General features: G+C 36.5%; 1 protein-coding gene across 3 annotated transcripts in view; it reads left to right on the top strand.

Moving 5' to 3' along the window:
• Positions 1 to 7,016, top strand: part of LOC144967535 (potassium voltage-gated channel subfamily KQT member 1-like) — a 192,025-nt gene extending 185,009 nt beyond the window's left edge. For 2 of the 3 annotated variants that reach the window (XM_078904920.1, XM_078904921.1), the window contains one exon: positions 541 to 3,786. In XM_078904920.1, the coding sequence (XP_078761046.1) occupies positions 541 to 894 (354 nt within the window). In that variant the 3' untranslated portion in view covers positions 895 to 3,786. Of the gene's footprint in view, positions 1 to 540 lie in introns of all 3 variants that reach the window. The other variant, XM_078904922.1, reaches the window with a different exon arrangement.
• The last annotated feature ends 6,665 nt before the right edge of the window (positions 7,017 to 13,681 follow it).

The following is a 13,681-nucleotide window of genomic DNA, read 5'->3' as shown; positions in this document are numbered from 1 at the left end:
AATAAATAATAATAGATAATAAATAATAAATAAATAAAATAAATAATAATAAATAATAATAAATAATAATAATAATAATATATAATAATAATATAAAACAATAATAATATTATAATAAATAATAATTAATAATAATATAATAATAATAATAATAAGTTTTCTATAGCGCCTTTCGTCGAAACTTCAAAGCGCTTATAAAATAAATAAATAAATAAAATATACATACCATATATACTATTCATTATACTTTACACACACACACACACACACACACACAAACACACACTAATATATATATATATATATATATATATATATATATATATATAATATATCATATATATATATAAATTATAAAACAAAAACCATGAAATAATAGTGCTCAACTTTAGTATAAAAGGAGCTATTTATAAACATTTGAAAGATAATTAAGATAGTTTGACTTCTACAACGTTGTTATCGAGCGTTATATTTATATAATATATATATATATAAATTCTTTCATAAATTGAAATTATATTTTTATTCTTTCAAATCTAGGTCAACAAAATGAGCATGAAAATCGACCAAGCGCTCGTTCTACTCAACATTCTCGTTAATCAACAAAGCCATCAACATCAACAACAACAACAACAACAACAACAACTACAGCAGCAGCAGCAACAGACATCATTCCAGTCAACACCACCAACAACACATCATCATCATCATCCTCATCAACAACAACAACAACAACAACAACAACATCGAATCTCGCAACAATCCCAACAGTCGCAGCAGTCTCATCAAAGCATGCGGCCATCTTACCTCGACGACGACGATGATGACGACGATGATGGTGACGATAACGATAGGAATAACAAATACTTGCCGAATGTTCTAGACACGTCTTAGCACCAAAGAATCATATATGACCCACAGCCTCAATTCGGTATTATGTCGGGGTGAGCTAGATGCCAACAACAAACAAAAAAGAGAATTTTAAAGCTAGAATTCCCAGAAACATAAAGTTCTAATTATAAAGATGGAATTCCCAGAAACATAAAGTTCTAATTTTAAAGCTGAAATTCCCAGAAACATAAAATTCTAATTTTATAGCTAAAATTCACAGAAACTTAAAGTTCTAGTTTCCGCTCTCTTTATGAAACTTTAATTTTAAAAAAAACTAGAACATCTATAAATTACACCAAAAACGATGGGGAACCCAATAGTTTAGTTGGTAGAGCACTCGCTTTCACAAGCAAAGGGACAGAGGATGCAGTCGAGATTTTTGTTTCTACTCCTCAACCTGTGATTAGGTAGCTGGGTCTAATAGATCTGGCGGGAAGTGCTTTGCATTAGCCTAGCGTCCCCTCCAACAGTCAACACGCAATTGCTATTGTCTGTTTCACGTTATAGAAACCAAGACAATCTGCGTCTCCATTCTCCATGGGCCTAATATATATAATAAGGCATCTCAGTCCTAATGGCGCTTGCCGTGAACTGTTTTTGTTCAAGTGGATCTAACGATTTCTATAGAGATGGTTCTCCATTTCTCTCTGTCCTTTGCCAGTAGTTTTAGCTGAGAGATGTCTTTGTTGGTATGGAGGTGTCTTGGAAGAGATGGTTCTTGATTTTGCTGGGTGCTGGCTGTTTGGTCGTGTTGTGATGAGTCTAGTATGGGCCTAATAACTCTACAAAACGTGTTCAAAGCGATGCACTAGGAATCCCACGCCAACAGCAACACTTAACGTGTAGGACGAGACATGACGCCTTTTAAGCGATATTGCAATCAATTATCAAGCAATTTTTCTCCTCAATGAAATCAATCAAAGACTTAACCTAAATCTTATTTTTAAAAAATTTTTAAATTATATCTTTAGCATCTAAATGACCCCGACTTAATACCGTTTTTGGCGCAGTAGGTGACATATTAGAAGGGTTATAGAATAATGATGTAATGAGTGTAACGTACATTACACATTGAATGTCTTTTGTTACACACTCCTCCGTGCACTCAATCCGACGTGTACCAATTTGCACGTCTGATTTACCAATTTGTTATGGGCTCATTGTTGTCATGGAAATATTCTAAAATACCGTACACCATTAATTGTCCATTAAAACAATGTTAAATGTAACCCAGCGTTTCAAAACGGTATTATGTCGGGATGAGCCAGATGCTAAAAAGTCAAATTAAAGCTGAACTGGTCAAAAATATGAATTATAGGTATTTAGCACTCTAAAATATGATATTCATTCTCCTCAATAAATCATATAAACTCAATGCAAGTCTGATATTTCTGGCTACAAATTCAGTTTTCAGCATCTTAATCATCCCGACTTAATACCGTTTTGAGAAGTTGGGTCACAAATGAAGTCCATAAGTGTGTTCTGTTATCGGACCTGATTGTATATGCACCTAGGCTCTATCTCAATACTATCAAATTAATAAATTAATAGTTCTATGTTTTACTATGTATTGTCAAGGGTGTAAAAAAATTTCCCCTGACGTACGAATAGGGATTATTTTTTATTATTGCCATGGCCTAACAGAAGGCTCCTCCGACGTACGATTAAGGGGTAAAAACACGTCGTACGATTAGGGTTAAGGAGCAGGCACCGGTGTAAGATGAAGAACAGAACAAGTGTATATGAAAGGTGCCAGACAAAGCAGGAAAGAAAAATACAAGAAAAAAAAATACATCCCAAAAAACTGGGGATCGAACCTCGACTAATTTTTTGGGAATTTTTTTTCTTCTATTTTTCTTTCTTGCTTTGCCTGGCACCTTCATACACACTTGTTCAGTTCTTTACCTCAATACTATCATGTGATCAAACAATAATTAGAACGTCGTTGAACGCCTTGTGATGTGTACTTACCTAATTACTTCTAATTAAGATCTCCTTTCTCCCCGATCTTGTACCAGTCCATTGCAGCTGGGTGGGGTTCCCTACCTCCACAGTGGGCAGGGAGGTACTTATCGTGTCTTCTATCCCCTTATATCTGTTTTCCAACTTGCTTTCTGTCTTTGTCTTGGTGTGAGATTGCTTGGTTTTGTCCCGACCCTGGCCGGAGTCCGAGCTGGGAGGGAAACAGTCAAATGCATAGTTATTGTTTTGGGAGATGATATTTTTTTCCTTGTAAATCGTCTCTCTGTTATGTGTTATTATATTTTTTATTCTTAATGTATAATGCAAGCATTTGAGTGTATTCTTCGTTGTTGGATTTTGTGCTTGTGTCTGGATGAGTCTTATAGGTGATCTCAAACCAAGTGCATTGGTGGTATGCTCTTGGAATCTACATCTGATCCCTATTTGTTCCCAGTTCCCTGTCTTACTTTTTCTTGGGTGCTTTAATTGTAATTCTAGAACTTTTTACTATCCCATTTTCTTCCTTTTTACTGGCGCTGATATAACCTAAATGTGTTGCAAGCGCCGTAAAACCCTTAAAAAAGGCCATTGCAGTCTTCTGTTGTCATCCCAGTCGAGCTCTTGATGTCGTCTCGCCATGGTCTTGAATACTATCACGTGATCAAACACAATAATTAGAACATCGTTGAACTCATTGGGAGGTGTACTTACATAATTACGTACTTCCTATGTCATCATCTCATAAAAGGTCGACTGAAAACGGTTCTCCATTCTCTTCGATCATGTACCAGTCCATTGCAGTCTTCTGTTCTCATCCGTGGCCATCGTGAACTTTTTGCCTGGCACTGACCAAAACAGTTAAGTCAAAAGACAAGTCTTTGTCCGTAATAGGAAGCAAATCGTGAGTTGTATTCAATAGTTCAACCAATGGAAGCACTTGTTTCCTTGAGTTCTACTAACGACAACTGACTAGACGCTGCACAAACCTTTAAAAATAACGTCAAACTGTAAGCCCTAGAGGTTCTAGCGCAGCCATCGTTAACATATAGCCTGACACTAGAACCCTCTCGGACTTACAGTTTGACGTCATTTTTAAGGTTTGTGCAGCGCAAAGTGAGTTGTCGTTAGTAGAGCTCAAGGAAACAATTGATTCTATTAGTTTTCCTATTAATACAACTTACCATTTGTTTACTTTTGTGGCCAAAGACTTGTCTTTTGACGTCATTGTTTGGTCAGTTTCAGGCTATAACTTCCTAATTTCATGTTTTTTCAAAAACAGATTGCCGCTTATATTTTGAGATTTCTAAAAAAATCACAGTTTTTGGGGTTACATTAGAAAAATCATTCAACAATAATATTTTCAGTGGCGACACCATCATCTGGCATATCGGGGCATGGCACTACCTACTTTATTGAGTGAATTCGTTTGTTGCCGGATTCACTCCTTTGATCAGTTATTAAGTACTAGTTACAAAGACCAAACCTATACGGGGCTGGCATTTATCTGTTGTGGCGTTTTTTCTGTGTGTTTTGTGAGTTTTATCCATTCGTAAAAACCACGAATATCCATTTGAAATGTCGTTTCTGTGTGAATTGCCCTCATTTAACTCTCTCCTTGCCGACCATTTCCGGATTTTCCCAGACATCTCATACAAAATTTGATTTTTAAAACTCTAACTCAAAAGGAATAAGTGCATGATGTACATAATTTTGCTCCTCATAACAAGCTTTAGAGAAGAAAATTAAGTTCTCACAACCATAAAAAAATATTATATTTCATTTTTTTTTTCGTGATGTACAAAAGAAATCTGAATGAGAAAAATATTGGTCGTATCGTAACGAATGGGACGATTTTTCTATGGTTGGTAAGGAGAGGATTAAGTGTCCATTTTGTTTGTCACATCAAAGGGACACAATCGAACACACATTCACCTAATATTTATCATAGCTTAAGTACAAAAATACCATTCTAAATTCATCAAAGAATAATTTTGTCGTCTGGAATGTTCCACAACTTACGCAAAATTTAAACTTAGAAGTTTTTTGAAAACCCGAAGTCTTTCAGTTCTCGTCTTTGTCAAGGGATAGGCGAGACAGTAAATCGTATGCATGCGTCTTTGATTTGATACGTCTTTGATACGTCTTTGATACGTCTTTGATACGTCTTTGATATGACAAAATACAAACAAACTATGCATTAACTCACTCAATCCTAGAGATTTTTGCTACTTTTCAAAATTGGAAAAAATGTATTAAAAATGAACATGTATATAGATAGTTTTATTCAACTATCATTAACATGGAAAAATTAAACACATTAATTTTGATACTACGCCTATAATTTGTGTCAGAAAAATGTAATAAATAGGCAAGGGGTAAAAGTAACCCAGGTAAACTATAGTCGGTGTTAGGGTTGAGTGAGTTAAATCAACCAGGACCCATACACACCTTTAGCCAGATAACTGGCGTGTTCTGGAAAAGCTCGTATTTAAAAATTTGGCCATAAAATTCGTCCTTCAAATATCCATCGATTTAAATGACCCCCATCTTGGCAAAAACTTTCAACACTGGGATTAAGAAAGACTTCGTGTAATCCCAGGTTTGAGAGTTTTTGCCAAGATGAGAGTTATATAAATCGATCGATATTTGAAAGGCGAGTTTTTTTCCCCAAATTTTAAAATAAGATTCTTTTCAGAGGACGGTAGTTAACTGGTTAAATAAATGGGTTCCTAAAACAACACTGCCAAACTCTAGAAAAATCCATATTTTAAAATTTGGCCAGAAAAGTCGTCCTTCAAATATCGATCGATTTAAATGATCCTCATCCTGGCCAAAACTCTCAAATCTGGGATTAAGACAGACGTCTCGAAGTCCCAGGTTTGAGAGTTTTTGCCGAGACGAGAGTCATATAAATCGATCGATATTTGAAGGACGAGTTTTCTGGCCAAATTTTAAAAATGGATTTTTTCCAGAGTACGGCAGAATACAGAATGTCCCACTGGAGCAGTTCTTTCACCAGAAATGCAAGTTTACATAAATGGCCACCAAAACGCTTTTTTGTCACTTCTTTTTTTCACCTAATCAAAATGCAGCAATTTTCAAAATATTTACTTCACACCCGATATTTTATTTTATTTCATTTTATCATTATTTTTTTGCATTGGAAAAACTGGCCAACTTGTGACATTTTTAAAAATTCGGAGCTGTGATTTCATGAGGTTCAAGCACAAAGTATGTCTTCGCACTCTCGTCCTCTCTGGCTATCCATGTCCGAGATTAGATCCCTTCTTTTAAGGGTGGGTGAGAAGATGTCCATTGCAAGTGTATATTATCTTGATCATCATCACCGCCATCATAATCATCGTCATCATCATCATCATCATCATCATCATCATCATCATCATCATCATCATCACCGCCACCATCATCATCATCACCATCATCATCATCATCATCATCATCATCATCATCATCATCATCATCACCACCACCGCCACCATCATCATCATCACCATCATCATCATAATCATTATCATCGAAACTTATCAATGTGATCAAACAACGAATTATAACGTCATTCATTTTCCGCCCCATTACCTATAAACAAATTACCACATTTTGTTCTTTTCCACCCCTCTTTTTAGAATAACTTCATATTTTGCCTTCCATATTATTATATTGATTGAAGCTAGGACTAAACGTCTAACCTTTTACGTTTGAAGCATTTTGTCAGAATACATAATACGATTAAACCAATTTATGAGTATTAGAATTATATCAAGTAAGTTAAATTGTTTATATACGCCATTAAGTTCATGTATATTCCATTTTTCAAAACATTGCCACCACATCTCACGTACGTAGAATTGTAAATATCTTCTTCTTCTTCTTCTTCGTTCCTCTGAAGGACATCTATGGCTGCAGTCCGATATCTGCTATGAAGTCTGTGGTCCGCTTTAGGTCCTTTGAGTACTTTGATAGTTTGCTCTTGGAATCTACACCTGTTTATTTGAACCAATCCCCTTTGTCTTACCTTTTCTTGGGTGCTTTAATTGTAATTCTAGAACTTATTACTACCCCATTTTCTTCCTTTTTACTGGCGCTGATATGACCTTAATGTGTTGCAAGTGCCGTAAAACCCTTAAAAACAAACAAAAACAAAATGTCTAAATGAATTAATAACACAAAAAATGAAATGAGTAGAGAAGTGCCGGAAGATATAGAATAGAGAATTAAAAAAAAACAACTTCGTGGCGTTAGGGGCTTGAACCCGCGACCTTACAGGTACGACAACTCCGCCTGGCCTGGAGAGGGTAGTTCTACAGTCGAAGCTTTCTGCCACTCCAAATGAAATACTCAATTTGTAAACGTAGTTTATGATTGAACCTTTGCCTACTTCAATATGTGACCATCCCTTCAAAATAGTATTATAGATATATTTTTTTAAACCTTCAGCTTTTATATAGTGCAATATTCACTAATCGTGCTCAAAGCGCTTTACAAAGGGTCCCTGATCAACAGCAACACGTAACATAATATAGAAGGAGGCATGATGCCTGTGAGGCGATATTACAATATTTTTTTCCGACGGAGACAACGTAGTTAACGGCCAGACTCTCATTTTACTCCTTAGTACGGTGAGAGAATGTGAGTAAATAACCTTGTACAAGGACTCAGCTGTGCGCCGAGCGAGCGAGACTCGAACTCAGGACCCTTCCGATCCGAAAGCGAGTGTCGTACCACAAGACCACATAGCCGGACGGTGATTCAGAAGCTGAACATTTTAATTTACTGTGGAAGATATGAGATTTGGGTTCATGGCTTTGAAGGACTAAGAAAAAAGAAATAGCGAATAGAAATCAATGTCATATTTGTGGCTGTAAACTCAATATTCAGTACCTGGTCCATCAAGACATATTATCACGTTGAGACAGTGGGTCATATGTGTATGTATGTATGTATGTATGTATGTATGTATGTATGTATGTATGTATGTATGTATGTATGTATGTATGTATGTATGTATGTATGTATGTATGTATGTATGTATGTATGTATGTATGTATGTATTTATGGATGTATGTATGTATGCATGCATGCATGCATGTTTGTATGGATGGATGGATGTATGTATGTATGGATGGATGGATGGATGCGGCTATGTGTTCTTGTGGTTTGACACTCGCTTTCTGATCGGAAGGTCCTGGGTTCGAGCCTCGCTCGGCACATAGTTGAGGCTCTTTACTCACATTCTCTCACCGTACTCTGGTGTCAAATGAGTACCTGGCCGTTAACATCGTTGTCTATGTCGGAAAAAATATTTTAATAACAGGCGTCATGTCTCGCTCTCCATGTTACATGTTGCTGTTGGTCAGGGACCCCTTGCAAAGCGCTTTGAGCTCGATTAGTGGATATCGCGCTATATAACAGCTATTTAAAAAATAATACTCAGAAAAATTGTGAAGCAGGCACTTGTATCAATAATGATGAGAAAAATATGGTATTGAGAAGTGCCAGATGATGAAAACGGAGAATAAAAGTCACGGGGTCAGTGCCAAACTCAGGATCCCAGTGGCTGGATAGCTCAGTCGGTTGTGTGACTGCTCGCTGTGCTCTCTCTCTCTCTCTCTCTCTCTCTCTCTCTCTCTCTCTCTCTCTCGGCCAGGCGAAGGGTGTCGTGTCAATTCAGGTATTCGTCCAACCTGGTCATCGATCACATGATATATTGCTGTCAAAGGATTGGATATTTCTTAATAAATGTAAACACGCTGCTTTGTTTATGAAAGTTGTAATAGTCTTCAATAGTCGTAACGTCACTTCCTTCCTAATGACGTATGGTAACTTAGTAACACTGGCTCTAAACTATCGGAACAATGGCGGACGCCGTATGAAATATTTATCCGGCGAGCTTAAACGCGTATCCAGAGGAAAAAAAACCCCACCAATTTGATCATGTTTTGACTTTTACACATTCTGATCACAAGGCATATAAAAAGGGAATGAAAAGTTCTAGCCAGCAAGAAGAATAAAAAGTAATGATTTTCTTTGTTTAGAACCAAGATGGCCGCCGTTGCCGGGCGCGTGACATCAGACTACTGAATCCAATTGTAAACATACACATGTGTCAAGCTGAACAAAATGACCGATCGTGATAATGGATAGTTCGAAAGCTGTGAACACTTCACAATGTGGGTCACTTTGAGCACATTTTACAATGTGACCAATGACCTCGAGCACATGGAAAGATGATATAGATCAACCCCATTGGATCCTGAGTTTGGTGCTGACACCGTGACGTTTTATTCTCTGTCTTCATCTGGCACTTCTCCATACCCTATTATTGTTCTCAACGCGGGTTATAATAATGTACTAAGATTGGAGAGTGTGTTCTGTGTTTTCCTAATTCGGCAAATTTCCAACACACCTTCGTACCTCATTAACAACGAACACATGTCATGAATATATATATATATATATATATATATATATATATATATATATATATATATATATATATATTATGAGCAAACTATCAATTTTAAACTTTCCAAACCTTATTCTGTATATGTAAATGTATATGTATATATGTATATTATATTATATATATATATATATATATATATATATATATATATATATATATATATATATATATATATGTATATATATATGTATATATATATATATATATATATATATATATATATATATATATATATATATATATATATATATATGTGTGTGTGTATATATTGTGATGCCTGAGGACCTGAGTATGAATTGAATTACTCTGTATTCATGATATATAATATTTATATAATAGATGTATGACGACATGTCCTCCGTGGTTGATTGGAAAGACAATTTGGTACACTAAGGATGTTTTAACAAGAAAGACACAGAGAGCAGCGAGAGAGAGAGAGAGAGGGGGGGAGAGAGAGAGGGAGAGAGAGAGAGAGAGAGAGAGGGGGGGGGGGGGGTTGGAAAATTTCAGAGTTTATGAGGCTATGTTTTCCATTTTGATGTTATGATTCGTGTATACTTTAATGTTTTGAATGATAATCTGTTGTGATTTTTGCTCATTCCACCCTTCCGTGACAACTTGTTTGATAGACGTGTTACTGTTAATGATCGTTATTATTGTTATAACCATCATCATTAAAATTAATGTTATCATCATCATCATCATCATCATCATCATCATCATCATCATCATCATCATCATCATCATCATCATCATCATTATTATTATTATTATTATTATTATTATTATTATTACTATCATTAATATTATTATCATCATTATCATCATCATTATCATCATCATCATCACCATCATCATCATCATCGTCATCATCATCATTCACATTATTAGTATTACGATTATCGTTTAAAGCATTTATCTAGAACATTCAATCCTAAATAAATACCATGTACTATGCGTTTTACACATACTTAAAATGACCTAATCAATGATCTCAATGTAAACACAACAAAAATTGTAGATACAGTATTTATTGTTCACAATCCACCCCCCCCCCCAACCCTTCTCCTCTACTCACCCCTCTCCTCCTCGCCCCCTCCCTTTCATCCTTACCCCCAATTTGTGGTTCCAAAATAATTCATCCCCATCTGTGCTGTATGTATTATATTAACGTTTTGTTACACATACTGTATTAACTTTTCATTGTTTATGAATTAGGCTGTGTACTAAGAGAGGCCATTTTCGTACTATTTGACACAAACATTATCCAAATGAAGATTTGTTTGTTTGTTTGTTTGTTTGGGGGGGGGGGGGGGGGGGGTATTCTATATGGAAGGATTAAGTTAATTTGAAAAGGTATGGAAAAGTTCAGAGTTTATGAGGCAATGTGGTTTAGTGGTATGACACTCGCTTTTGGATAGGAAGGTCCTAGGTTCGAGCCTCGCTCAGCACATAGTCGAGTCCTTGGAAAAGGCTCTTTTTAAAAAAGCGAATATTTTCTCACGGTACTCAGGTGTGAAATAAATACCTGGCCGTTAACAGCGTGGTTTCTGCCCGTGATAAAAAATTGAAATAATATAGCCTAAAAGGCATCATGTGTCGTCCTACATGTTAAGTGTTGATGTTGGCTTATAAATCGCTTTGAGGGGGGGAAGTGGCCGAGTGGTTAAGGCATTGCAAAGTGATTCGGAAGGTTCCGGGTTCGAGTCCGGTTTGGGCACTTTCGTTATTTTCCTTGGGCAAGATTATTACCCCCCCCCCCCCGCAATTTGCTCACTTGTACAACATGGGTGATTCTTGCTGACATCAGAAACCTGTTTGATGGATTATCTATATTTCTTCGTGGAATGCCAAGGCAAGGGGATCTTATGATGCGTTGCGAAAAGGTACTCATTTTACACCTGAGTACGGTGAGAGAATGTGAGTAAAGAGCCTTTTCCAAGGACTCAACAACGCGCCGAGCGAGGCTCGAACCCAGGACCTTCCGATCAGAAAGCGAGTGTTATACCATAAGACGACATAGCCGCATAATTTGTCATTAAGGTCGGTCTATTCCAAGGGATGACTAGAATTTCCCAGGGCTCAGCCGCAGAGGACAGCTCTTCTAACATCCGACAAACACACACACACACACACACACACACACACACGCACACAAGAAATTTATAAACACTAAACTTTCCCCGCACACCTTCAAATTAACTTATAATAACAATGTAATTTTATATCAAATGTTACGGAAATGAATATTGATAGAGACTCATTGATTTATTCACACCAGCTCCATAGACCCCTAGAGTTGTGCGGCTATGTGGTCTTGCTTTCGGATCGGAAGGTCCTGAGTTCGAGCCTCGCTCGGCGCATAGTTGAGTCCTTGGAAAAGGCTCTTTACTCACATTCTCACACCGTATTCAGGTGTAAAATGAGTACCTGGACGTGAACAGCGTTGTCTCTGTTGAAAAAAAAACATGTTATATCGCCTAACAGGCGTCATGTCTCGTTCTACATGTTGCATGTTGCTGTTGGTCAGGGACCCCTTTATAAAGCGCTTTGAGCACGGTACGCGGATATCGCGCACTATAAAATTTCAAGGTTTCTTTTTAGAGTTTAAATAAGATGGGGTATTTTTTTTATTAATCCATGTGTCCTGGTGCATTCCTCAATCACAATTATTTATAAACCGTTGATCACGATCCTGTGTTTCATAATTCATCAAAATTGACGTGTACATATCCAGGTCTGAAATCTGAACCCACTTATTTTAGGCCTAGTTTAACATTTAACGTTGTTGGAATGAACAATATTTTGCGTCATTTTTTTTTTTTTACATTTCAATTACAACAATGAGCCCATAAAGAATCGGGTTATCAGACCTGCAAATAAGTGCACGTCGATCAAACCCCATTTTAATCTATTCAAAATGAACGTGGTTCAAATCAAACTGTATATGTGACCCAACGTTTCAAAACGGTATTATATCTGGATGAACAAGATGATAAAAAGTCAAATTAAAGCTGAACTGGTCAAAAATATGAATTATTGGTATTTAGCACTCTAAGATATGATATTCATTCTCCCTAATAAAGCATATAATCTCAACGCAAGTCTAGTTTTTCTGGCTACAAATTCAGTTTTCAGAATCTTGATCATCCCGACTTAATACCGTTTTGAGAGGTTGTCTCACATTTGCTTACCTGATATGACATCAAGCATTCAAAGGTGTCGGCAAAAATACAAAAAATCTAGAGGTGCCTAAACGAGTCAATAAACTGTATAGTAAATTATAAGGGAGTAAAAATGACTCTTTTAAAATATACAACACAAAGTATATGACAATTCGAATTGTTAGCGACATATTTTATGACCAATCGTGTCAAAACGGTATTAAGACGGGATGAACCAGATGCTAATAAGCCGAAATTAATGCTAAACTGGTCAAAAATATGAATTATTGGCATTGGTACCCTGAAATATGATATTCTTTCTCTTCAAGAAAACATATAAATTCAACCCAAGTCTGATATTTCTGGTAAAAATTCAATTTTCACTATCTTAGCCATCCCGACGTAATACCATTATGAGGCGAGGGGTTACATTTATGAAACTATTGGTTTATTTTCTATTCTTAAAGGATGGTGACGATACAATCTCTCACATTGAAAAAAATACCCAAAGTTCATATTTCTTATCATTTTCATTCTGTGATAGACTAGCGTCCTATCTAAAGGATAGCAATCAATTGCTATTGTCTGTTTCACGCTATAGAAACCGGGATAAACTTCGGCTCTATGAGCCTCATGGCTTGGATGGACTATTATTTTCAATCGAGAGTCTTTTTTTTCGAGGTCTAAGTCATGCCGACATAATACCGTTTTGAGGCGATGGGTCACAAACTCACAAATGTCTGGATCGACTTGCACTTATTCGCAGAACCCCAATAATTGGTGGGGTTCATTGCTCATGGTTGTGGTGGATAAGATGATGGTGGAGGAGGAGAAGGAGGAGGAGGTGGTGGTGGTGGTGGAGGTGGCTTTGGTGGAGGAGAAGGAGGAGGAGGAGGAGAAATGGAGAAGAAGAAGAAGAAGAAGAAGAAGAAGAAGAAGAAGAAGAAGAAGAAGAAGAAGAAGAAGAAGAAGAATTGGCTCATTGTTGTAATGGAAATCTCAACAACAAAAAAGGGCGCAAATTATTGTCCATTCAACAGTGTTAAACTAGGCTTATAAATGCGTTCGGATGTCAGACCTGTAAAATTGTACGCGTCGTTCTGGGGTTTATTTTGATCGAGAGATATTGAAGTAAGAGAGTTTATTGGACAAATACAAAATCATCAATGTGTTTTGCCAG

This window comes from Berghia stephanieae, chromosome 3 (genome assembly GCF_034508935.2).
Source record: "Berghia stephanieae isolate SIO BIC M18660-M18661 chromosome 3, UCSD_Bste_1.3, whole genome shotgun sequence".
Taxonomy (NCBI): Eukaryota; Metazoa; Mollusca; class Gastropoda; order Nudibranchia; family Aeolidiidae; genus Berghia; species Berghia stephanieae.
The sequence above is the reverse complement of the archived record's forward strand: the minus strand, read 5'-3'. Positions and strand labels throughout refer to the sequence as shown.